General features: G+C 37.3%; 3 protein-coding genes and 1 non-coding gene across 5 annotated transcripts in view; 1 reads left to right on the top strand and 3 right to left on the bottom strand.

Annotated features, from left to right (window-relative positions):
* LOC140145997 (uncharacterized) overlaps nt 1-9,832 on the bottom strand; it is a 55,171-nt gene extending 45,339 nt beyond the window's left edge. The window contains exon 1 of one of the 2 annotated variants that reach the window (XM_072167744.1): nt 9,679-9,832. The gene's annotated coding sequence lies outside the window, so the exon portion shown is untranslated. Of the gene's footprint in view, nt 1-2,538; nt 2,764-9,678 lie in introns of those variants that run through there. The other variant, XM_072167750.1, reaches the window with a different exon arrangement.
* A 3,131-nt stretch (nt 9,833-12,963) lies between these two features.
* Nucleotides 12,964-13,037, top strand: Trnar-ccu (transfer RNA arginine (anticodon CCU)). Its single transcript has one exon. It is a non-coding gene; the product is annotated as a tRNA-Arg (tRNA).
* A 7,812-nt stretch (nt 13,038-20,849) lies between these two features.
* LOC140158560 (probable G-protein coupled receptor No18) lies at nt 20,850-21,911 on the bottom strand. Its single transcript, XM_072181697.1, has one exon. It carries the CDS (start codon nt 21,909-21,911, stop codon nt 20,850-20,852), a length of 1,062 nt encoding a protein of 353 aa, XP_072037798.1.
* Nucleotides 21,912-22,360: 449 nt separating this feature from the next.
* LOC140158545 (octopamine receptor-like) lies at nt 22,361-25,783 on the bottom strand. The gene is made up of 2 exons (XM_072181671.1): nt 24,957-25,783; nt 22,361-22,484 (listed from the first exon to the last, which is right to left on the bottom strand). The coding sequence occupies exons 1-2, from the start codon at nt 25,781-25,783 to the stop codon at nt 22,361-22,363; spliced, it is 951 nt and encodes a 316-aa protein (XP_072037772.1).
* Nucleotides 25,784-27,818: the final 2,035 nt, after the last annotated feature.

Raw genomic sequence — 27,818 nt, 5'->3', positions numbered from 1 at the left:
CAGCTTGCAAAGTACAGGAAGCAAGTCTTGTTTACATGTTTCCGAGTAGGATCACGTGACTGCGAACCCTGAGCTTACGTCACGAGCATTCTCAAGGTCAAAGACGATTGATTTGGGTGCTTTTTGGGCGCCTTAAAAAAGACCAAAAATTCATTCATTTTTTTAATTTTTCAGCTTTATTGGCCATGAAAAAAATCGGAAAAAATTATTTTTAATATCCTGATATCATAAGCTTTCCATTGATATATAACTTTATTTTCAATGAGGTTCACCTTTAAACACACATCACTTTTGTTCTGAAATCGACCAAGTAATAATGACACATGCACAATTCTAAAACAACATCTTTTGCACAGAAGACTCACAGAGTTGAATGGGATTTGAAAAGTAAAGTTGTAGTTGAAAGTCTAGTGATAACACTTTCGCAGTGCATGATGGGGCTTCCTTAAATCATCCTCTGACGCTCGGCTCTGTTGTGTCATAATACTTGGTATTTATCAAGAGCCATTCTCATGCCTGCTACATCCACAGAGTGAGAGAAAGAAAAAAATAGAAGGAATGACAAAGAAATCAAGAGATAAACCAACAATCCCGGTCAACAATTCTCACCAGAAATAATTTCAAATAAATCATAATAAGGCAGCTACACCTTGATTCCACTCATCAATATTCCATGTATTTCATATCTATTGATCCTGATAAGTAGAGAACAGGACTTTGTTTTATCTTTCCCCTTTATCACATGCAGACAAGGACGCTGTTTATATATGGTACTTCTGATAATGATCAACGGTTCAAAGTATCAGACTTTTTTACACAGAGCCTGACCGGTCGACTTCAGTTATTTTGAAATTTGACTTCATTTGTGTAAAAAACACCTCGAGTCCTCATGTTTTGAACTCCACTTCAGAAGGCTACATCTAAGCTCATGTACTTCTAATGAGGACCCAAGCAACTTTTGTAGAATTCAAACTCAACCTAACCCTAACCGCCTAAGGGCTTTTTGGCGACAGGAAGGGAAAGAATAAAGAGAGAAAAGAAGGAAAGAAGTTGTTTGCTCTGGGTGGGATTCAACCGAGACCCCTCGCATGCCAAGCACTCGGTCGGCGACACTTTGCCCACGGGTCTTGGGCTTCGCTAGCCAGCCAAACCGTGCCTATATAGCACTTAGGGCGATTGCGTCATCACACCACGTCCCGGGCACCACGTGGGATGCATGCACGAACAGCGCATATATCAAGTAGTATTTTGTAGCATTCAGGAGGGTTAGGGTTAAGGAAGCCTATACTGAGTTTCGATAGTGGTAACCTAAAAGAATAAAGAGAGAAAAGAAGGAAAGAAGTTGTTTGCTCTGGGTGGGATTCGAACCGGAGACCCCTCGCATGCCAAGCACTCGGTTGGCGACACTTTGCCACGGGTCTTGGGCTTCGCTGGCCAGCGAAACCGTGCCTATATATCACTTAGGCGATTAGCGTCATCACACCACGTCGGGATGCATGCACTAACAGCGCATATATCAAGTAGTATTTTGTAGCATTCAGGAGGGTAAGGGTTAAGGACTTCAAATTTAATGCAGTGTAAATGAACCGATGCATGTTTCAGGCACAGACCCAGGGGTGTGCACACCCTCTGTATCTCATGGATACACCAGAAATAGTATTCTTTTATAAAAGCAAAAGTGAAGCATGCATGTTGCAGGGATGGTATACCCTCCAAATTGACAACCAAAACAGGGTTCCCCAAATAAAGGTACTTTAGACCATCCCTGTTTAGGCAAACCCACTAGCTCCCACTAATGGTCTATCTTTGATGGCATCTCTCTTTTTGAACGCACAACACAATGCCAATAAGATCATCTCTGACTGATTTGTAACTAGTTTTTACACCCATATTCAGACTTTGGACCCCCTCCCTAACAAAAGGACTTTCATTTATAGGTACATTTTAGGACATCATCCAACTTTTGGTTTGTTCCCTAAGATTTCCATGATCTAGTGCTTATAGTGGGTCAACACCATACCCCCATACCATGCATTAGGTTCAGCCAGGGGCAAAGGCTCGAGGGGATAATTCCAAACCTGAACCTAAAATGTATACTTTTTCAGATTGATTCAAGAAAATCAAGTCTCATCAAATATTAAAGAGTTGTTACTGATGTGTATTGGGATCATCATACCACAATATATTTGATCATACTAAGCCAATTCTAACCTTAAGGGTAGGCCTGGGTAATTGGAAAAAACCTTGATTGTGAAAATATTATGAAATATGCATAACAAATGTATGACTTTTTTTACAATGGTTTCAACTAGTCAATAATATTTCATCCAAATTAACATGATTCCAACTTTCACTAGTAAAAACTGTATCCAACAATGGCTTCAAGTACTACAATATAACATATCCTACACACCATCAAGCATTTCTGTTTTGGCCATGAACCAACATGACATCAAGATTAAGCTCTGCGATAGATGTATAAGGTCTGAAGGTATACATGCCTATTTTTATAAAATCAAGTATCTGACATCTGCTTACCTTTTGACTATTGCCTGTACATTGTATGTTCCTGTGACAAGTTTCCAGCAAAAATCACTGTTAAAACAGTCCCTTATCATCCCAGCTTCACTTTATTTATTCCGCAATCAAGACTAACATCTAGTATCTGATATCTCCCTCCCCCTCTTTAACTGTTTTATCCACAGGCTAAAAAGCACACCTAATACACATTCTTTGAAGCTATGTACTAGTATTACCTATGACCCCTAGCAACAGCAACATATCACAAAGGCACTCTCCACATCAATTTGTTGTGATTTATGTCATACAATACTCCTTGTTACATGGATCACTTCTCAAAAGACGTTTACCCCCAGGTTCAACAAATATAATGTCATTGTTCTTTAGACCCCTTGCAATGACCTTTTTCTTTTCACATCAACCCCAATTCAAGTGATGTAAATAAAAACAAGCAGTTATACAAGTTTTACCCCAGGATTTAAAATGTAACATAAATACATGTCTTGAATGGCATAATAAGTTTTGACATTTACTTTTTTTGGTCATAACCAAAGTTCAAGCCAAGAACTATTATTGTATGAGGCATTGTCCCAGGGCTATGTACAAATGTATGTGATAGAACTTATGTTACAAAGGCCATCTACACATATCTTTAATTGCCCTTGTAATCAGTTTTCAGTTTTACCCCTCCCCTTTACAAAAACAATCAGTTATACAATGCAAGTTTTACCCCAGGATTTAAAATGTAACATAAATATTTTGACATTTACTTTTTTGGTCATAACTAAAGTTCAAGCCAAGAACTATTATACACACCATGAGGCATTGTCCCAGGGCATTGTACAAATGTATGTGATAGAACTTCTGTTACAAAGGCTCTCTATATTTAATTGCCCTTGTACATGTACTCAGTTTTACCCCTCCCCTTCACAAAATGCAGCAGTTTATAACTTGGTTCTACAAAACCTGTCTTTCAATGTTGGGGTGTTTTTGTGTCCTATTTTGAGATTAATTATAGCACACAATTCAAACACCCAGAAGCTGATGTAAATTGACAGGATATATCAGTGAGAGAATTTTGTTTTTGTTACCCATACCAAATTTAAAATGGTTTGCTTTCAATTACAGACCTGTGCCACACACATTCCATTTTTTAAATAGCATCAAGTGGGAGATGATGTTGGGATGAGGCTGCCCATTGGGAAATCCTCCTGCAAGACCCAATTTACTGGAGTGACCTTCCTGAGGCTTTTAACCCACATACAAAAATACATGTACCCACACCTTGCTGAATAGACATTTAGTAAAGTGACAAAAGGGAGGCCATGGCTGCCCCAATTTTTGAGCCACGTTTTTTTGAGTAATTGGTTACATATTTGTTTATAATTATTGTGTTAATTTACATTATTTTGGCCACCCAGTCAGTAGCGGCTCCAGGAATTTTTTTCGGGGGGGCATTCGGGAGGCAAAGTGAATTAATTTGAGTGAAATTAATGCCATAAAAAGTGGAAAAGGGGGGAAAGAAAAAAATTGTAGAAATTTTTTAGACATATGCACACCCCCCCCCCCAAGCAACGCCACTGACCCCAGTTCTTGACAGCCTGCCCCAATATTTTTGACCTTGCTATGACCCTGTTGCATGTTGCCTGTAAGAGCATAAATCCTGGGGCAAAAAAGTGTTTTTATGAGTTACCATTATCTCCAAATGACCCCTTCTCACCCATAACTTCAATTTAGAGGCTGTGTAAAAAAATATCTGTCCCCCAGGGTGGGCAAATTTTAAAATGTCCTGCCAAAAATGCCTACCCCCTTTCTTAGCATGCCAAATAAACCTTGCCCCTCCCCTACCTCCGCCTGCCAAAATTGCTTGTCCCCCCCCCTTGATCTGCCAAAAACCTTGTTCTCCTCCTTAGCACATGCCAAATGTTTGGGAACTAAATTTTGCAAACCTTTTGTCTAGATATATTAATACAAGTGTAGTGATCAGGGCTGATATTCATAAAACCACGCTAGGCCTAGTTGACAGCTAAAATTGACTTTAGCAAGCTGCTAAGCCTAGCTGATTGCTAATTCTTATTCATAAAACCCAGTTAGAGTTAGCAACATTCTAAAATTTTGCCAAAACTTAGAGTTGATCTGGGGCAGCGCTAAGTCACTAGTTGACAACTAGTCTTAATGATTTTGAACTAAGTTTGACATGATTTATTGTTTTAATTTCATATTAACTGTTGTCAATTATGAAAAATAATGTTCTCAGAATATTCTGTTTCTGAGGTCTTCAGTGTGTTTTACACATAAGAAACTGTCTTAAAAACACACAACAAATTTAGGGTGAATGAATAAACATTGAAATAAGCCAGTATTGTTTAACCAAATTTGCACAAGAAAAATGATTATGATATAGCAAGTAATCTTTAGTTAAGCAGATATGTTCAATCGAAGCAATTCTGTTCAATTGTTTGATACGTAAAATATATATTTTGGAGACATGTTACCAATGTTCTCTTTGGTAAAGATGCATGACTTATTTTCAATAACAAATTATATGTCAATTTGATAAAGATAAATCATGCTTGGCTTTTGTCAGGACAACAAGCAAGATATATCATATGCTATTAAATTATCTAATATTATTTACACAGTGTTGCTCATGAAGCTAAATGAGCATGAAGCAATATAGTATGTATAGTATGTTTTTACAACAAACCAAGGACTTAACATGTATATGAACTTTACTTGTTCAGAGTATCTTTTTTAATTTAATTTGCCGTAACAACCTTGTAGGCCTATATAGCTTACAAAATACACATGTAATTTTATTAACGAAATCTCAATGAAGACCATCAGCAATGAGTCATTACATTTTGATCATTTTGACTGTGGTTCAGAGCTCAAGTATAATAGACATGTATTATATAAGCCTATTGTATTAGATGTTACACAACTGTTGAAGGCCATAGCACCCAAAACACCCAAATAAGTTATCAGCTAAATATTTCTAGTTGATAGCTAGTTAGCAAAGTGTTTAGCAAGGTTTTATGAATAAGAAATTAGTTGATTGCTACGTAGCTATCAACTAGTGGATTTAGCATCTTGCTAAGCACTAGTTGGTTGCTAATTTAGCAAGGCTTTATGAATATCGGCCCAGGAGGATATTTTGCATATTACTAAATGTTTTGAAAAGTACCCCATGAATGTGTGCCAAAAATATCTTGCCTCCCTTTTGCTTAGCCAAAAATCTCTTTCCACTCTTTCAATCTGACAAAAATCTGCCCTCCCCCCCCCCCTGAAATGCCAAAAATTGCAAAGCCTGGTGATTCAACCAACTTAATCTGTTTTTAAAGCATTTGCAATGTTTAACACTAAAGTTAAATCCATAAAGCATGATAAGGTCCCCCCTTCAATTTATAATTTAAATTGGTCATTTTTTCTGTCCTTTTGCAAAAGTGCAAGAAACAGAAAATATACACATACATTGACATTAGGCAAAAAAAAAATATTGTTGTGTTGCCCCGCCATGTAAATGAAGGTTTTTACAATAATGAAATTTTCCAAAATAATGAATAATGAAATCATGACCTCATATTTCACTGAAAAAAAATGTGATGGGAAACTAATCATTTTATTTTATTTCATTAGCCTTATGGGTTGGTCACAAATTTGTGTGTCTATCTCTAGGGTCAAAGGTCAAAATGACTGTATTTGTGGACACAGGACACTTCTAGTTTCTTTTGTTTTGTTGGTGGTTTTTTTTGCTTGCTTTATTTGTATGTTTTCTTATGCAAGAACAATCAAACTGACAGCTTCATAATATCGGAATAATCACATACCTAAACAAAGCGGTTCTCGAACCACGAATCTCGCCTGCTTTTGTGACTGCCTGCTTTTGTGATTACTTAAACAGAAGTAAAAAAAACAAATGTTTTTAACATGTTTAGAAATTAGAATGTCTTTAGGATCATTCCTGTTGAATTTGTGAGCTCAATTGGAACAATTTTAAAATTTGACCTTTGACCCCTCAACTTTGACCTTTGGGGTCATAAATGTTTTTTGACATCTTTAGAATATTGTAAGGATTATTCCTATTAAATTTGAGCTCGATTGGACCAATTTCAAAATTTGACCTTTTATAGGGTCATAAAGATTTTCAACATGTTTAGAATGTTGTAAAGGATCATTCCTGTTGAAGATATGGAAGCCTTGGATCAGAAAAAGTCACTTGCATCAAGGTTAAATGTTATTTCGATTCACTTTTGGACAGTAATCAGTTAAACAGAACTTTATCAGGACTCCCACTCCCTCCTGGCATAAATATTGAATGGCCCTATTATAAAGGTGTTTTCCTTTTCGTTTGTATATTTTTTGCACAAATATTTTGATAAGGAACAGTGACAAGTTTGGTACTACCTACCACAATAAGGGATCCATAGCGTCGAACAGGGAATATCTGGTCCATGCTAGCATCTTTGCATCCTAGTTTGCAGAATTAAATGCAATAAATGTCTGCATTTGAGGACGATTACCCAGGTACATGTATACGTACATACTGTGTTTACTCAGAGGTTGTATGTCATGGTTTTGGCTCAGTGAAACAAAGATTTGGCGCACAAAATTTTGCAATTATTTTTAGTCAATTCAAGGAATATTTGGCCCAAAATTGGACCAATTTTGGAAAAAATGCATCACTTGGGGCACCAAATTTCCAAAGAGATGCTGTATACATGTATGTGTAAGAGTATAACCACCCGCAATGGTTAAGAATGTAGTGTTAAAACCCCCTTATACTAGTGCTGTCATCGACATGCAATTCTTCTTCTTCCTATATATGTGCATACCTCAAATTGAGTATTGTCGCACGGGCTTAACGTGCACAGTTTTTTACCTATACACGATCCTGGAACCTAGGATTGATTGCAGATATCAGAACCGGGGATGGTCCCCCTTCTCTTTTCGAATAGCTCTGACACTTAACATGCACAGGGTTTGACTCTTCCTGTACATGGGACCAACGACTTTACGTGACTTCCGAATCACGGACGAAGCACATGTATACACTACCTATATCTGCATGTGCTAAGCAGTGTATGGGGGCGAGAAGAAATTCTTCAATTAAATTCTGAAATTAAATAACTGAACTTAATTGAAGGATTCCCGACCATATAGGAACTTTTTGGGAGGGAAGAGAATTTTCACCTATGAAGGCAAGCCCAAGGCTCGAACCCTCGTCAATCGTATCTCCCGGCCGGCAGCACAACGCCTTAATAACTCGGCCATCTCGCCCTCAATTATGTTGACATGTTGTCGACATCAGAAAAAGTTGTCGATGTCAACATAAAATTTGGATTACAACATTTATCAAAATTGTTTATGAAACATGATATACTTACAAAATAGTGGTAAAATTAACTAAAAATCTTTAAAATGTGATCAAAACAAAAGGTTTATATATATATTACTCACCAATATGGCTAACATCGACATCTTCATCAGTATTTTCTTGCTGCACACTGACATTGTATCTCCATGTTAAATTGGCTGTGATCAGCTCCTCAAATTTCAAATATTAGCTAAATAATTGAATTTCACATTTCGGAACTGCTTGTATTGAGATATGGTCGAGGGGCATACCATGATGGAAATATCGTTTGCTGACTAAAATTTTTAATTGCTGAGCCCCTATATTTTCATTATGGAGTTTGAGAAGGGCGGGGAAAAGCAACAATATTTTGACAACGCGCGGAATTTAAATATCTTGGCATATGTGATTTTACTTGGTGTGTGAACGTGAGAAAGCGCCCACATGTGTGACAGTTGACAGCTCTGTCGAACCTTCTACTCACTAACAGGCCCATAACCAGGATTTGGGGGGGGGGGGCTGATTTTGAAAAAAAAGTGGACGAGGGCCAGATTTTTTTCAAAAGAACTGTAAAAACTGTTCCGGTTGTCCAAACACTCAAGTAGCAGGATGAATGCAGCATGAATAGGGGATTAAAAAGCTCTGAAGTGGGACCATGTGCTTCTTTTGTCCAGTTTGCCATTTGAAGATTTTAAATGGAAACAATTCAGGCCAAGAATGAACATGATTATGTCAGTAAATGAAGATTTTGTTCTGGGACTGAATATTCGGATGTGCAACCTTATGGGCATTCTTTACAATTGCAGCTCTTCATTCGTTTTGGGGTTTTATATTCACCATTATTTTTAAGGGATTATATGGGGTTAATATAATTATATTTTAGGGTTACTGTCTAGGGTTATGGTATTACTATTAGGTGGTGAAACGGATTATCTAGTTGAGGAGTTTGATACGAACTCCGAGACTAGATGTAATCCGTATCACCCCTAATTAAACTGGACCTAATAACGATTTTATAAACCCTACAAATAATCTCACATAACGAAAAAAAATATTCTTGGCTGGAACAATTTTACTCAAACCCGTCTACATGATCATCTTCCACACCACTCTGCTTCCACACCAACTCAACTTTGCTGAGACCATTGAAACCCAAAAGCTCTCTGTATCATTTGGAGTGGCAAATTTCAGTGAAATCCGTGTTTCAATACAGCTTTGTAGCCGATTATTGAAGCGCCATGATTGTTATGAAATAATCGTTGCTGTGCGAGTTGTCATGCAGAGCCGCGCATCATGTCCGTTTACACGACACGGTGCGTCAAAACGTGCATGTGACACACTCAGCAGGTATGATACGTCAGATAGACCAATATCATGTCACGTCAGTAAATTGGCTGGGCGCTTATCCAATGAAAACCGACAGGAAACTATACTTGATGGCATGGTATGATATTAAATAATAATTAAAACCCCTAAAGTACGGATGGAGGATGGATAAAAATACCGATTACCAGTACATATGTCATATATTAAATTTCCCTTTTATTTTAATACTTTGTACCTGGTTTTATTTAATACTTTTTACCAGGTAAATCAATATCATGATATCATCATGCACTGATTTGTAATTTATAAAACACTCAAATTCATCTCCTCACCTTTTTTCTAATTTCCATTCACATGCATTTTAAATTTAAACACATAGACTACACATGCACAGCTCTGATACACTTCTCACTCCTCACTCAGGTTCACACAAAACCAAAACATGAAACATTTCACTCCAACTGGCACCGACTTACCGTGTGAATAGACCTACATCTTAACTTCACGTAAGTCCATTGTAATCGCATGTCATCCCATTTTATTCCAGTTTTTCGACGGAGAACAAAATCATTTTTCAGCGTCCATCTCCATGTAAATTCGACTCCATGTTTTTAGCATCAACCTGTCATTTTTCATTAGCTATACCATCCATTATATACGTAACAAATGAATATTTTATACACTGATTTTGATATGACGTAAATTATGTATAACCACTGACCATAATGGATGAATCTGTGAAGAGGGCGTAAAGCCATTTAGTGAACATGCCCAGGCACCTGAATATGCCCAGGAACGTGCGTAATTCCAGAAGCTGTTGCATTACTTCATCGATGAAGCGATCTTCAGTAGATAGCAACAATGGGAAGGTGGTGAATGCTGGTGACACCGGGTGATGACAGTGTTATTTATTATCAAACTGAATTCAAAATGTTATTAATTTATTATGTAATTCAAAACATTTCTAGCCAAATCGATTCGTATCTGTAGCATTTTCCTCGATTTACATGATTCCCGGGCATGTTAGGGAACAACCCAACGGTTCGATGAAGCCCTATAAACGAAAGTCCTTTCGTTAGAAGGCTAACCCCCTCCCCTCTAACGTAAGTGACAAATATCGAAAATTCCAACGGCCCGTATTTATATAGGACTAGATTTCGCGGTTCTCGGGTTGGGTTGTTCTTGTGACTATCTCTAATACGGTATACATGGGGTTGTGGAGGGGTGCGACAATGCTAGGATATTAATCACGTTTATGGAAGAAACGAATATCGCATTCTATTTTTTTTTAAATCTTTATTATCTTTTTTGGCACGGACTTGCTGGATTTTCAAATAAAAAAGAATGTGGCATCAAACACAAAACGTTTTCGACATCATTCGCCAAAGGTTAGAAAAGGTTGCCAGAAAAAGTGTAAAAAACGTTTTAAAAACATTTTTATAACCTCCTGCAAATATTCTAACATAGGCCTAATGTTCTTTGAAAAATATTTTACAATAACATTTTGAAAACATTTTAGAACTAGTTTTATAGTGCGTTTTCATATGTAACGTTTTAAAAGGTTTTCATGACCTGTATATAACCAGGGGGATGAGACTGCTTTAAATGTCGGGACCTAAGTCACAATTTGAGAAGAGATGATATACCACTTCGACCATTTGCGGAAGTAAAAAGCCACGCCTTGTGATAGGAAGATGATTAACCCCTACTACCTGCTGATCTAAGTTCAGTTGCCTCTGATTGGTCAATTACATTATAGGCCTATCATTACTTTAATCACCAATCAGAATGGAGCTTTGCACATAATTCACCCAATGTTTTTGCGTGGTGAAATTATTTTAACAATGTTGATGATTGGTCCAAATTATTGATAATGAAAACTTCTTTTTGGCCAATCGGCAGGTAGTTCTCATATCCTGCATTATGCCTCATCAGTTACTTGGTATAACTGATTTACTATAGAATAATTCTTATAGGCCTACCATAAAATATATTAAAAATATTTGATCATAGTGATAAAATGTGACCAAATGCCGGGCTGTCATGCACCCACTCAGTTGAAAGTCCTGGCTACGCCGCTCATTATAAATATTCAAACAAACTGAATTGGGGAAAGTTCAAGCTTTTGCCAGTATTATATTCAAAAGAATAGGTCAGTATGCAATTGCAGTTTATCAGTTCTACCCTGAAGCTATAGAATTTGGTCCAAGATATTACGAAAATTAGAGTATACTAGCTTATATTGCGGGTGAGAGGCTACAACTTTTCACATGCGTATCATGTATCCTTTTTGGCACAAACCTCCGCAACACAGGTCGCGGATCGTACTCGCGCTCACGCAAACTAATAAATTGTAAAGTTTAAAATTCAGCTTTGTGATTCTTAGGATCAGATCGGAACAGGTTTAATATTATTGTTGACCCCGTATAACACTATGGGGTCATTTTAGGGGTCATTTTGAGGGTTATAGACTCACATAAAACTTGGTATCCCTTGAATTCAGCAGATTCAAATTAGGTAAGATAGCTAGGATACCAACTTTTACTCAAAAAAGCCAAAAGCATTAATACAAGAACATATAATTTAATATTTGACATTTTCCTCCAGTCTACAAGCTGGACAGTCGATGGTTTTGTAAGTTTGACCATGCAGTATGCGACCTTTCGTGCAGCATTTCATTTTAATAAAACTTACATTATTTTTATGAGAAAACAATCCAAGATTAAACCACTCCTTTGATTTTATTGCTGAGAATTCAATTAACTTCATGAGCAGTGTATTATCATGATAATTAACAATAAGACCAATCTTTGGATTTTATTGCGTGAACAAAATTGTGAGTTTTTAATTACTTCCAATACGGTGTACCATGAGAGACATGCAAACTTGAAATATTTATTGCAAACTTAAAAATAAGTTTTACAAACTCAAAAAATATTCCCCTTCATCTTCAAGTTTATGATTCCTTTCGTCGCTATTTTCATTTCTATATTGGATGCAAGTCATGCAACATTATTTTGAAACCTTTATTAGTATCACTGTTATTAGAATCTGAGTGAATGCTGATTTTTCTATTGGTTCACTAAATTTTTGTTTTATAGTTTTGAAAAACTAAAAGTGGCTCGCATGGAAAATCAGTTCCGCGTCCCGCATTATGAGAAGTTTCGCCCATTTAAATTTGGATATTCAATGTTCAACCCCATATGTACGTCTAAGAAAATAACCTTTTCTCACTCTGCACGACTTTGAGTTTCTGCCTATATATTGAAAGTAAATGCTTATTATTTCTTTTCATTGTCTTGGTTAATTGATTTTTTAATTTGTTACAAAAGTTAAGTTATATTTGAAAGCAGCCAATTTTGCTTTTTTTTTTGGAAGGAAAAGAGAGCCATGTTCAAGATGTTGAAAATATTATCGCAATTGTGATAATAACTATCCCCAGGAAACAAAGCTATATTTTTTTTGATCGAAAAACCATAGGGTATCATGATAGCTGCAAGCCGAAGATGCGGTGGAGAACCGAAAAACTTGGCCGTAGTTTTTTTTAGGATTTCCATCACATTTGAATTTTGTTATTCTTTACTCAAAATGCTGGAACAATAGTAATATTGTCAGGAAGGGTTTTTAAAAGTGTCCATTTTAAAAACAAGGTGAATTAAAAAAAAAATGATGATGATGATGATGATGATGAATAATACATTTTGGACATACCTCAGAATTGTGCGTGTCAAAGGTCGCTGCTTTGTCAAGGCCTGCAGACAGCCCCTGTGGCCTAATGGAGAAGGCGTCGGTCTCCTAAACCGAAGATTGCGGGTTCGAGTCCCGCCAGGGGTCAGACTCATTTTTTTTTACTATAGTGGCTATCTCGGAATTGTACGAAAGGAAGATTTGAAATGCATCATTGTTCGCGAAAGCAGAAAATCTGATGTAAAAATATTATAATACCGTATGTACGATTTCTTTTATAGCTTGTATAGCCATACACGAAGCAGTCATTTTTTAAATAAAATTTAATCAAGTTCGTTAGATCAGGTAAGGTGCTTGTTCGTTCCATTATAGTGTAAGATCTTAGATCCATCACATTTTGTGGTCGTGAAAGAGAAACAAAATAATTGATGAACCCTTTTTATCTTCCCGCGTTCTGAAAGTATTAATTTTGTGGAACCAAATTTATCACATAATTTTCTTGTGTTAACACTTAAAGGAAATGAATCGAGGGAGATATTAACAATAACATTTATATTTTCCATAGGTCTTGCGGTTCTGGAGTTAAGGCTAATAAAAAAAAAAGCTTTGGCTGTTTCCCCTCCCGAGGAAGGTCGAGGATGAGGCGGTAATACCAGGATGTATGGGTAACATACTCAAATAGGTTAGAACCACAAAAGTAGTCTCTAATAATTATAGTTTAGCTTATACATTGTAGGCAAAAGTGTCAAATGCCATACCCTATGTAACGAGACATCCTGATGGATAGTACAAACTATTGTTATTTTAATTCAAAATTGGAATCAAAGATCGAACAATTAGAGACAATAGGTTTTTTTTTTAATGAAAAACGGAGCGTTTTGTACGTTTCGACCCCTTATATCTCAGATAGGTCAAACCATACCTTTTATTATTTTTTGAATCGTTATGATCAGACGATACATGGCTTATACAAGATTTGAGCAATTTTGAAATGTGCACTCCTTTATGACATGAACTCTTTCCCGATCAAATTGCATTTAGGCCGATTCTGCAGCATGGCTTACGAAGTTTAACTTATTTCTTGACTATACACATAATGTTATTATGTATGTCATGAAAAAATTACCCAGTAAACACAAAACGTTACGGTTTTAAAAACGTTTCATGCCGGTTATATTTTGGGTTTTTGGTTTTGATAAAAACGTTTTAATAACATTAAATGTCGGGTTATATAAAGATCATGAAAACGTTCTAAAAACGTTTTTATGGAAACACACTACAAAAATATACAAGAATATTTGTAAAATGTTTTTAAAATGTTATTGTAATATTTTTTGCCAAATGTTTTGTCAACACTTAGGCCTAAATCACATTATGTTAGAATATTTGCAGTAAGTTATCATAAAAGGTTTTTGAATGTTATTAAAAGTGTGAAAACTTAAGCTTACCGGTTGTGGTGGTAGCTGTCGTCGATAAAGCATCATAAGTCTTGCTCACAGTCTGGCCTCGCACACACTTAATGTAAGTGTTATACCCGATAAAATGTTTATAATATAATTTCCTACCTTCAAATGTCTCCAATTGGTTAAAATATGAACAATGAAATGAACTTCCCATTCATAGCGTTTAACCAACTATTGGTTATATTTTGCCCATTTTGCCCAACATGCTTTGCCCAACTGGTTGGTTACCGTAATGTTAACCAGTAGTTGGTCAATGTTTTTAACCAACCTGTCGTTATTGTTAACCAACCCAGGTTGGTTAACAATATAACCAACTGTTGGGCTGTTCACCTGTAAATACATGGTTGGTTAAAATTTTAACCAAGTTGGTTAAAATTTTTAACCAATGTTCTGAGAGTGTTGATTGATATTTGAATGGAAGGCGGGACACTTTCAAGAAAAGGTGGTACGAACGTGTGCAGCAGTCAAGAGTCCCATTTTCAGACAGTCCCATTGTTTACTTTAGGCAAATTGTAGCTCTTTAGCCAAAATTTGGGAAAATTTGAAATTTTCATAGCACCAAAACTAATAGTTTGGCCCATTTTCGTTCATTCAACCAAAACTATAATGATATAAAAAATAAAATTACGTACATCTTATTAGATCCCAAAATCGAGGCGCTCCGCGCGGCACACTGAAATACCAAATGAAAGTCGAGTGGATCTGGGAATTTGAATATGTGGAACAGATGGAAATTGACGCATTTTCATAAAATCTTATATCGCAAGAACAAAACAGTCAATTTTCAAAATTCATAAGTATGAAAGCAGGTTTACTGTGCCAATGCATACACAGTATGTGTTTTCGTTTTATTTACCAAGTCTTTGATTTGGGCATAACACTTTATGGTACAGTTCTTTCAGAGAAACCATGTAAGCCTATGGGACATGGCCCTAGTGGGACATGGACCTAGTGGGACATGGCCCTAGTGGGACATGGACCAAGTGGGACATGGCCCTAGTGGGATTGGACCAAATGGGATTGGACCAAGTGGGAACTGGACCAAGTGGGAATGGACCAAGTGGGAATGGACCAAATGGGATTGGACTAAGTGGGATTGGACCAAATGGGATTGGACCAAGTGGGAATAATCCATGTCTTTGACGTGATTAACATTGATGTTTGACCGTGTAACTCTCAACCGCTCTCAACATATCAAACCCTTCAAGCATACTGAATAAACACAAATCTATTATTTCATGCAGCTGATTTGTCAGGAACTGAATAAAATCATTATATCAGTGAATAAAAATAAAAAAGGTCTCATGACGTGTATAATAGAAAAACATAATTATACAAAGTTTAATAAGTGTTTATTCAGCATTCAAGATATTGACTTGCAAACAACAATGAAAACATATCTGTCTTATCCATGCATCCAATAAAGAAATCTAAGGATGTAATAGAAAGATATACTTTAAAGATTAACTCCTCACAAATGAATATAATCTATTCAAATTTGACAAGTATGATTATTCGGAGGACGATATAACAGATTTCTCTTTTCTTCAAAATTAATCGATTTTTCTCATCAAAATGACAAGAAACTCATCAAATTTGATAAGATTGCCTCGTCATTTAAAAAAATGAATAGGTTCTTGTCAAAAATGACCAAAAAAAAAAAGAAGAAGAAATTTGAATAGTTTGTCTTCTCCGAGGGTGACATAACAGAACCTTTTCAAATTGAAATGGGAGATCGACAAAATATGTCCGCATATCCCATCACCCCTCCGCACCGCGTCCCTCATTAGCACCAATGGAGATTAGCCATTGGGCAAGGGCCGAATTTACCATTGGGCCAAAATTTTGGGCCCCAAAATTGCTTTGTGCATCTTCCTTTTTAGCCTCCAAACCCAATGTTCAGCTGAATGTTTTGGACCAAAATATGATAAAATTGCAAAATTTTGTACGCTTCGCGCGCACTGGCTCTTAACATAGCAAAATTTACCTTCAGTTTGGGATGAAATTGTCTGAAATATTGTCACAACATAGCAAATCAGTAGAGAAAATTGAAATGGAAGGAATGCATTATGGGAAGTGTAAGATACGTGCTCTGCTCCTAAGCCACAACTTATGAAAGTTGTTCCTTGTTTTGCAAATGAGACATTTTACGCTCGTAGCTTTTAAACACAGATTTCGGATCTTGCTTTTGTTATGTTCCTATATTCGTTTCCTCACAGGTGAACGGTATCGGCATGAAAGATCTATCAGCGTTGATGCGTTGTGCAATTAATTTGGTGTTCACGCCACGTGAATAAAACGGGAGATAAAATTGTGTGTATTTTGGAAAAATAATTCTAAGAAATCTCTGTAATAACTCACAAAATATCAGAAAGACAACAATGCCACACGTTTTCAATTTGTTTGCACTTTTTTGTGAACGTAACCAGATCCAATTAACAGGGGCGTAACCAGACCTGACCTTCCGGGGGGGCAAGATTGTAAAATTTCCCAATTTCTGAAAAAAAAATCGTAGTATTTATGTGCGAGCGGCTTGCCGCGAAGCATTAAACTGGTGGGGTCCAGGGGCCCGCCTTAGGGCCCCTGGTGGGGTCCAGGGCAAAGCCCTGGCAGGGGGTCAAGGGCAGAGCCCCTGAAGCTCCTGGTTTTGGCATATTAGAAGCTAAAAATCAGTGTTTCAGAGAACAAATTTCACAATGAAAGTAGTAGGACCCTATAGATCTTCTTCCTCTTTCTTTCCTTTTCTCTTCCCCTTCCCCTTCCCTTTTCTCTTCTCCTTCCTTTTTTTCTTCCCTCTTTTTTCTTTTCTTCTTTCACCTTTTTCTTCCCTCTTTTTTCTCTTCTTTCCCCATCCTCTTCCCAATTTTTTGCTCTTCTTCCCAGTTTTTTTGTGCCCGGGGGGCAGCTTGCCCCCAGCCACCCCACTGGTTACGCCACTGCCAATTAACAAGTGTAGTCTAACAAGTGGATCTAGATATTCCATAGGGATTGTAAAAAGTGCTTCTCTTTCGCTCACAAATACGCATCGTCCTGCAATTTTCTGTTAATTTCACGGTTTCTGCGCCGAATTGAGCAGTTTGTGTACAAGACGTATTAGCATGAATAGGCGCCCGTTGTGTTTCCCATTGAGATCGAATTTTAGATTTTCCATAGCGAAAGTAGAATACCTGTCGTCCTGCATTTTTTGTGAATTTCTAGAAAACATATCTCAACCTACATATGAAATTTGGAGGTTTATAATAGAAAGGTATTTTGACCTTTATTTTCGCCACGGTTTCTGTGCCAAATTGAACATGTTTTGCGTACAAAACGTATAGCATGTACCTCCCGCTGCGTGGCCCATGAATTTACTGGGCTGAGATTTTAAATAGCGACAGTAAAACGTGCTTCCCTTTCGTTCGCAATCTCGTCCTGCAATTTTCTCTGAATTTCTAGAAAACTTGTCTCAACCCAAATCTGAAATCGGGAGAGGCACAATTCAAGAAACGGTGATTTTTGAGTTCTGTTTTCGTCACCGTTTCCCGGGCACCGTTTCTGTGCCAAATTGTGTATAAAACGTATTCGTATACATCTCGGCCGCTGTGTGGTCGATTACGACGATTTAAAGTCGGGGTTTAAAATAATCTTGATAATCAAGGAATTTTTATTCTAATTTGATTGCTTTTTAACTTAATGTAGTCCCCAAAATATGTTGTTTACCACCGCACTGGTTAACGTCAATGCAGTCACAGGAGCATGTCAGTTGCGGTGATTAAAAGCCTACGCAACCGGCAGACTGCATATACACGGTCCATCCTCTTTAGATAGCAGCACACGCTCTGGTAGTCCTGATCTCGGGCGGCCAGGGTGCATAGTGAACATGGTGAGCACCCATGTGGTGAGTGTAGCTGAGTGTGATCACTGGTGATTGGTCATTTGACCACTTTCTCTAACGTTACTCTAATCCACTGAACTGGAAAACTGCACTGTGGAATTATGGGTCGTTTCTAGGGATGCCGCTTCGACGACGACTCTGAATGTAGAGTCATTTGACTCCACGGGTAGAGTCAATTGACTCTGTAGTGAAAGTCAGGTGCGACTAAGTTGAGAGTCGGTACCAAATAACTACCGCGTCGTATACGACTCCGCAGGTAGAGTCAATTGACTCCGCAGGTAGAGTCAATTGACTCCACGGGTAGAGTCAATTGATTCTCTTGTGACAGTCAGGAGACTCCTTTTGAGAGTCAGCGTTAGTTTACTCCACTTTGAGAGTCACTTGACTCCATTCTGGCCACCAGTGTCTCATATATCTGAAGAATGTATCTCATATATCTCATCAAGGAGCCTCAGAATGTGTATCTCACATATCTGATCAAGAAACGAAATGTATCTCAAGGAGCAGAATGTATTCATATGATCAAAGCGCAAAATCTCATATATCATTCTATTTTATTCCATAAAACACCAGTTTTGCGTAAACATGGTAAAGTGGGTAAAAAGTTCATTAGGCATTTTGAATTTTGTTCGTCATAAACAATTCCATCTAAACACGAAGGAGATTTGCTCACGTTTTAGTGAAGTTTCACCACTACGCTAGTTATTTTATCAGACTGGCAACTCATCACATCTGACTGTTTCCTTTTATGGGCAACAGGAAGCACCGAAGAGTGCATGAGTTGGTCAAAGATGTTGTAGAGTGCGTAGGCCCCTCGTCCTTAACAAGGATAAACACGGGTAAAATTGATGAATTAATTTTCTCTATCACTTTTGTTTCGCAACTATTAACATTAAAATTAATAATAATAATAATAATAATAATAATAATAATAATAATAATAATAATAATAATAATAATAATAATATAATAATAAATAATAATACTCTTACAAGTTACAATTATAGTCTTATACGAGCTTGTTATGCAATTTCTCAAAATCGCTGTATCAGATGTAAAAAATAACAAACCAAAACAAAACCAAAAAAGGCCAGGTTAAAAAAAAAAAAAAAAAAAATCCACCAAAACAACAACAAAATCCCCCCCCCAAAACCCAAACCAAAATCGACCTAAACCTCAGTGTTTTCTTTTGGTGCGAAACACGTCTGCTTTCTCGGTGTCCGCACAGAACAGGGTTTGTCGAGAAACAACGTTTTACAACAACTTGGCTTCAAATTCGATAAACATGGTTTCTCGAGTTTTTAATAAAAGTGTTCTCTTTCGATCGAGAAACCAGGTTTCTCGTTTATTATGCAAAATATTTGCCATACACGCGAGTATTTATACTATTTATGTATATGCTACAATAATATTAATATGGCAATAACAGGACATTTTGGAGCCCACGACATTCCACAATAAAACAATTTGAGAAAACACGCAAAATCTTTTATTATTTAGTACCATGTTTACATCGTACGCTTTTTTCAATATAAAAATGATGAAATATTGACAATATGAAGCAGAACTATTATGCTTTTGTATTTTGTTAGTGTGACGCACTACCTTATAGTCAATATAGTCAATGTATTGTAAGAAAGTAATGGTTGAATAATGACGTGAATAACGGAAATCTCACGAGAAAATTATGGGGTTGAATTCCCGAATTCTAGAATTGTCTGCCAAAAATCGCTTTCCTCTTTTTCGTTGTTTGCCAAAACACCCACCGCCTCCTAACTCATTCCTTTAGATATGTCAAAATTAGTGAACAAATTTCAAACCTAAACCATGATATGATGCGATGCGACTTGATCTGAATATTTTGAATATTTGAACCTTAGGTTATGTCTACTACGTCTAGACTATAAATGCCTACGTTTTCGGACTGTTTTCTACGGCATTTTAGAGTGCATAATATGTGTCAAAACAGCAATTCATCCCGGAGTATACGGCTTATTATATTCGCCGAAACGAAACGAAACGAAATGGGATTGATGTATACCAAAAAAAAAAAAAAAAAGAAGAAGAAAAAAAAAAGAAATTGCCTCGTTTCGTCGAATATCAATTAGGGGGGGGTCCAATTAATATTCGAAACGAGTCAATTGTGAGTTCATTTCAAATCAATCCCATTTCGTTTCGTTTCGTTTCGGCGAATATAATAAGCCGAGTATACACATAACGTGTCCACGTCCCGTAATACATTCCACATGAGTCGCGAGTTATTTATTTACTCACTTATTTTTCTTTGCATGTTGCATTACGCTTATCATTCTGATCCCAAACAATTAGAACAAAATTACTCATGAAATGTGATTTGAGAGTTATACACGTGAATCCCGACATGAGCCACATGATATATATCTGATATGAGTGAATTGTTAAGGTACCATTTCCAATATTAGAGTATTTGTATAAAGTGTGTGAACTTGAGCATAGTTCTTTGTATATAGAATGACACGGTTTATTATCCAATATTAGTATTGGAAATTCTGTCTTCACAACGCTTAATTGTCTCCTTTATAAAAAATATTTGAGGTCTGTTGTCATTAATCTGCATTCTCTTGCATATCGTATTCAGCTACAACTATTTCATTGTACAGGTCATAATTTTTCTAAACGCCGTACGAAATTCTTTGTTAAATATTGTGTAAATGATTGGATTTAAAATACTGTTACACCATCCTAACCATGTAACAATTACAATAGCAGTTATAGATATATGGCATTGTGGACAAATACCTAAAGATACAAAAACTAAGAAAAACGGCAACCAGCAACAAATGAAGATTCCCACGACGATTGCTAAAACAAGCGCAGCCTTTCGCTCTCTAGTGACTGAGATAATTTTTCTTTGAGGGTTAGTGTTTTCGGCTGGTTGGTTTTCGCCGAAACGTTGATCGTTAGTGGTGCCATCGTCTATGGCTGTTGACGCGGTTGCATCTTCTCTGCTGGTGCTCCCGATGCCTGGATCTACTCGACGCCGATGTAAAACGTGCCTTCTTGCTGCGACTAGGATTCGCCAGTAGAGTACCAACACAATGGCACACGGAATGTAAAATGCCACGCAAGAAGATATGATGACAAATGTTGGGGTCACGTTGATAACGCATGTACTGGTCTGTGTTGGATCATGTCCACCGACGAACAGAAGCGTTGGGATGGACAAGAATGCAGCAAGCAACCATGTGGTGAGAACGGCGAATAGAACCGTGAACGCGGTGCGACGTCGTGCGTACTGATGTGGTCTTGTGATGGCAAGAAAACGGTCTAATGAAATGACGCATAAGTTCCAAATTGACGCTGTAGACATGAGGACATCAAGCGATACCCAAACATCACACAACCATGGGGGCAAGCCCCAGTTACCGTTGTTGATGTCTTGGTACAGCGCCAGTGGCATGACGACCATACAGACTAAAAGATCGGCAACAGCAAGCGACACGATGAAGAAATTCGGGACGATTCGAAGCTGCTTGAATTTAAACACTGATATGACAACTAAAAGATTTCCTAATAATCCGCATAACGTTAGAATAGGTAAGAGAATGAGCGCGATAATGCTTCCAGCGCGGAGTGTGAAAGGTTCATTTACGGTAATACTAATAGTAGCTGTAAACATTTCTGACGTTACACTGTCTCCCTCCATTTTGAAATGCCGTCCTTCAAATATACCGTATCGTTTAATTTGACACTGAGAGTAGCCAATATGTATTCGCTCAGTGTGTGTGCTTTATGAATGTTAACTAAAAGTAATGATCTATCCACATCGGCGTCATTAAACATTTACAAAATTCAACAGTAGGCCGCGACTTAACTCCTCCTCCCAAATCCTGGTATTAGAAATATGCTTCGGTTTCTTTAGCGGCGTTTGTAGAAATGCAGAATACGAAAGGTATCTCATCGATACCAATATCAGCAATAACAGTATATGTATCAACTAGATTGTTGTTTATGAATATGATTCATAAATTACATTAGCGGAATATTCCTATTAATAGACAGTTACTTCCCTCCCATGCAGTAATTTAATGTCGTAGTAAAATTGTTAATGTATTATTTATACAGACAAGTGAACTAACTTAAACAGCTATTTCATTAATGCCAATGTATTATGGCCTTATCAGATATCAGCAGAAAAAGGAATACTTCATCAATAATAAGATCTGCAGGATGCAGCTTCTTCATCAAAAGCTTCACAGTAGACACACATCTATCAACACTGTATATACAGTTCATAAATAGCAAATATCAGCAGTTGAGAGTTACTTCATCATCAGCGATATCATGCAGCGAACACTAGACAGCTAGCACAACAGAAATAAATGGTATTGATACGCAGTTTGCAGTTGATAGTGGAATGATAAATAACTAATCCATTAATCCTAATAACCCGTTGGCTTTGATCATATCAATAGCCAAATTAGCAGTAGATAACTATTTCATTAATAACGACATCAGCAGTACATCTACTTCATCAATAGCGACATCAACAGTAGATAGCTACTTCATCAATAGCAATATCAGCAGTAGATAGCTACTTCATCAATCGCGACACCAGCAGTAGATAGCTACTTCATCAATAGCGACATCAGCAGTAGACAGTTACTTCATCAATAGTGACATCAGCAGTAGACAGCTACTTCATCAATAGCGACATCAGCAGTAGACAGTTACTTGATCAATAGTGACATCATCAGTAGACAGCTACTTCATCAATAGCGACATCAGTAGTATACAGTTACTTGATCAATAGTGACATCATCAGTAGACAGCTACTTCATCAATAGTGACATCAGCAGTAGACAGCTACTTCATCAATAGCGACATCAGCAGTAGACAGTTACTTGATCAATAGTGACATCATCAGTAGACAGCTACTTCATCAATAGCGACATCAGTAGTAGACAGTTATTTCATCAAAAGCGACATCAGCAGTAGAAATTTACTTCATCAATAGCGACATCAGCATTCGATAGCTACTTCATCAATAGCGACATGAGCAGTTGATAGCTACTTCCTCAATCGCGACACCAGCAGTAGACAGCTACTTCATCAATAGCGACATCAGCAGTAGACAGTTACTTCATCAATAGTGACATCAGCAGTAGACAGCTACTTCATCAATAGCGACATCAGCAGTAGACAGTTACTTCATCAATAGTGACATCAGCAGTAGACAGTTACTTCATCAATAGCGACATCATCAGTAGACAGCTACTTCATCAATAGCGACATCAGCAGTAGACAGTTACTTCATCAATAGCGACATCAGCATTCGATAGCTACTTCATCAATAGCGACATGAGCAGTTGATAGCTACTTCCTCAATCGCAACATCAGCAGTAGACAGCTACTTCATCAATGATACCGAGAGCAGCAGTAGATGACTACTTCATAAATAGCGACATCGGTAGTATAAAGCTACTTCATCAATAGCGACATCAGTAGTAGAAAGCGACTTCACCAATAGCGACATCAGTAGTAGAAAGCTACTTAATCAATAGCGACATCAGCAATAGATAGCTACTTCATCAACAGCGACATCAGCAGTAGACTGATACTTTGTAAACTACTTCTTCAAAGACCATTGGCAGCATCACAGTAGATACTTCTTTCTGAATATACATTGTCATTGTGTAGTAGATAACTATATACTTCATCAATATATTCATTATCATAATGATGTAGATATCTGCTTCACCATCCAATGTTAACTATGTCTATCATCGGCTATATAGATAGTTCCTTAAATGACAAATTTCAGCAGAAGGCTATACTACTCCTCAACACAGTAGTAATTTGTTAATTAATACATACCTAGAGATTTCGACCTTCAGATATATATTATTCAGACGACAGTCGAGTTTAACGACTGCATTGGTGCAAATCCATGCTTGTTTAAGTCATCTTACTCACAAATTAAGATTTTATGAAGTCATAGTAGTAGATAAATAACAAGCTATTTACTTAAGAAATAGCAATAACGCCAGTTGAGAAGTAGTTCATAATTTATAACCATCGTCAAAAATCCACTTACATCTCCTCATTCACGGTACCTCCAAAGGCAGCTAACAAATGTTGCATTTTCGTGATTGTATTAGACACATACGTCAGTAGCAGCACACCGTTTCTGATCAAGTTCAAGCAGCCAATAATGTGTGCGAAGTGCTTTCAAATTTGCACCATAGTAATAAGCGTTATTAATTAAGTCCTTGTCGATAAACGATAAAATAAATTAGTCTTTAAATATCTGAACGTGCATCAGTTCTTTTGTAGAAATGCATGGTTCTTTATCCACCGAGTATTTGCAATCTCCACAACGCTTAAGTGTCTTATTTTGTTGAGGTATGTTTCGAAGTAATGTTTCAGCACCAAAAATAAAATAAACTCGTTTGTAACAATAATGCCGACCTGCCGACCAAGTTCATCTGTATTCTCCCACATACTGTATTCAGCTATAAACTACTTTATGTTACAAGTCAGAATTTTTCCAAACGCCGTACGAAATTCTTTGTTAAATATTGTATAAATAATTGGATTTAAAACGCTGTTACTCCATCCTAACCATGTAACAACTACAATAGCAGTTACAGATATTTGACAATGTGGACAGATAGCCATAGATACAAAAACTAAGAAAAACGGCAACCAGCAACAAATGAAGATTCCCACGACGATCGCTGAAACAAACGCGGCTTTTCGCTCTTTAGTGACTGAAATAGTTTTTCCCTGAGGGTTAGAGTTTTCGACTGGTTGGTTTTCGCCGCGACGTTGATCGTTAGTTGCGCCATCGCATACACTCGCGGTTGCATCGTTCCTGCCAGTGCTCCCGATGTCTGGACCTACTTGACGCCGATGTAAAACGTGCCTTCTTGCTGCGACTAGGATTCGCCAGTAGAGTACCAACACAATTGCACACGGAATGTAAAATGCCACGCAAGAAGATATGATCACAAATATTGGGGTCACCTTGATAACGCACGTACCGGTCTGTGTTGGATCATGTCCACCGACGAACAGGAAAGCTGGGATGGATAAGAATGCAGCAAGCAACCATGTGGTGAAAACGGCGAATAGCACCGTGATAGCGGTACGACGTCGTGCGTATTGGTGGGGTCTTGTGATGGCTAGAAAACGGTCTAATGAAATCACGCACAAGTTCCAAATTGACGCTGTAGACATGAGGACATCAAGCGATACCCAAACATCACACAACCATGGGGGCAAGCCCCAGTTACCGTTACTGATGTCTTGGTACAACGCCAGTGGCATGACGACCATACAGACTAAAAGGTCGGCAACAGCAAGCGACACGATGAAGAAATTCGGGACGATTCGAAGCTGCTTGAATTTAAACACTGATATGACAACTAAAATGTTTCCTAATAATCCGCATAACGTTAGAATAGGTAAAACAATGAGCGCGATAATGCTTCCAGCGCGGAGTGTGAAAGGTTCATTTACGGTAATACTAATAGTAGTTGTAAACATTTCTGACGTTACACTGTCTCCCTCCATTTTCAAGTGATGTCCTTCAACGATACCGTATCTGTCTATTACTACTGTTATGAGGGGTATGACCATGCAGAGCCAATATATTTGCTTTATGCTTCTGTCTATCAGTGTCAATGATAGGTAGTGATCTGTTTATTTCCTTAATGTTAAACGTGTCTCAAATAAAGTGTCCTATATTTCACATAGGACATATATTGGTTAAAATGTCAAATCTAGGCAGCAATTCAATCAATACCACACCAGCAGTATAAACTACCATCGTTATCATTGCTATTACCAAATTCGGCATTCCTGCTAAATACAGATATCGGTCTCTTTGACAGCGGTTGTGAAGATGCAGAATACGAAAAATGTTTATCAATACCGAAATGGACAGTATAAAAACATCAGAAATTATATTTACCAAATATCGATGTAACCAAGAAAACTACAGATAAAAAAACCCAAAAAACAAAACAAAACAAAAACTAGATAGTTGTTTATGATTCGCAAACATGCGCAGATAAATCCTTAATACCGAGCCTATATCAGCAATATAGTTGCTTCCCAGGAATAAAAGGTCAATAACATATAGCGTCGACAACTTCGGCGTAAAGAATAGAAAGTTAATGTTCAAATGGCAGTAGCTATTTCATTAATACCAATATACGGCTTTGCAGATAGTAGCAGGAAAAGCTGTACTTTATCGAAAGTCAGCAGTGAACACACATCATTAACACGGTCAATTTTTCAATAGCAATAATTGTATCAAATGCAGTAGTAGACAGTTACTTGATCAATAGCGACATCAGTAGTAGACAGTTACTTCATCAATAGCGACATCAGTAGTAGACAGTTACTGCATCAATAGCGACATCAACAGTAGATAGCTACTTCATCAACAGCGACATCAGCAGTAGATAGCTACTTCGTCAATAGCGACATCAGTAGTAGATAGCTACTTCATCAATAGCGACATAAGCAATAGAGAGCTACTTAACTTCATCAATAGCGACAAGAATAGTAGACAGTTACTTCATCAATAGCGACATAAGCAGTAGCAGCTACTTCATCAATAGCGACATCAGTAGCAATTAGACAAATGATAATTAACGTTCACCTTTTTATCGTCACACACGTCCCTCTAAGGAAAACATTCCTGTGATTGCACTTCAGGAGCAAATTTTTGATCAATTTCACGTATCTAATTTATATAACTTGAAGTCATAATGAACTTGAGTTTTGCAGATTGCGAATAGGCCTAAAGTAAATTTGGCAAGCTTTCAAAAACACGGCAGCTTTCAAAGTTCCACTATGTAGTAACAATGACAATCGTTATAGCAATTAACTAAAGTCTTAATATTGACAGAATGATAGAATCCACATGTAATCTGAACTCATAAAAACGGACAGAAACATGACGTAAAGCGTCCGGTCTTTTGAAAGGCGCGGTTTATTATCCACTGAGTAATATTATAGTAATGCAAAATGCAGTCTCCGCAATTTTTAATTGTCTTCTTTGTTCAATTGTTGAGATATGTTTCAAATACATGTTTCCTGATCTAAAAATGAAATTAACTCTTTTGCAACAATAGTGCCAATCAATTTCATTTGTACTTTCTCCCACATGTCGTATTGATGTATTCATATTCATTATATCTCTCTCCGATTGTTGACAAAATAGCAATAAACATGATAAAAGAATACCTTGAAATATCGTATCCACATCGGCGGGCAAGTAGATTTGTTGCATCACGCGATCAGGAACGTCCACATACATTTTCCTAAATTGTTTTGAAGAAGCCTGTCATTTGCCCACACAGATAACACGCATATGATTCGAAGGGCGTATTCCATCACACTGCGAACTTGAGTCTTGTAAACGATTGCTCTGCCTCTGACATGGAAGAGACATCAAATGTGCTTTGTCTAGGTCAGCTTGCTGTCGACTGTGACTCCCAGGATCTCCAACTCCTCCTTCTCAGCCAGTTTGCTGATACCAAACAGAAGATCTAGCTTGGTTAGATTCCTCTTTCTTGATATTGCAGTCAAGTTAGCT

This window comes from Amphiura filiformis, chromosome 1, assembly GCF_039555335.1.
Source record: "Amphiura filiformis chromosome 1, Afil_fr2py, whole genome shotgun sequence".
In the NCBI taxonomy this organism is placed as follows: Eukaryota; Metazoa; Echinodermata; class Ophiuroidea; order Amphilepidida; family Amphiuridae; genus Amphiura; species Amphiura filiformis.
The sequence above is the reverse complement of the archived record's forward strand: the minus strand, read 5'-3'. Positions and strand labels throughout refer to the sequence as shown.

Excerpts from the sequence above, each read along its gene's own strand:
- LOC140158560 (XM_072181697.1), bottom strand. The coding sequence starts at position 21,911 with ATGGAGGGAGACAGTGTAACGTCAGAAATGTTTACAGCTACTATTAGT.
- LOC140158545 (XM_072181671.1), bottom strand. The coding sequence starts at position 25,783 with ATGGAGGGAGACAGTGTAACGTCAGAAATGTTTACAACTACTATTAGT. Across the intron at positions 22,485-24,956 it reads ACTAAAGAGCGAAAAGCCGC|TGTTGATAGATGTGTGTCTA; the intron begins GTTTGTTTCAGC and ends CTGTATATACAG.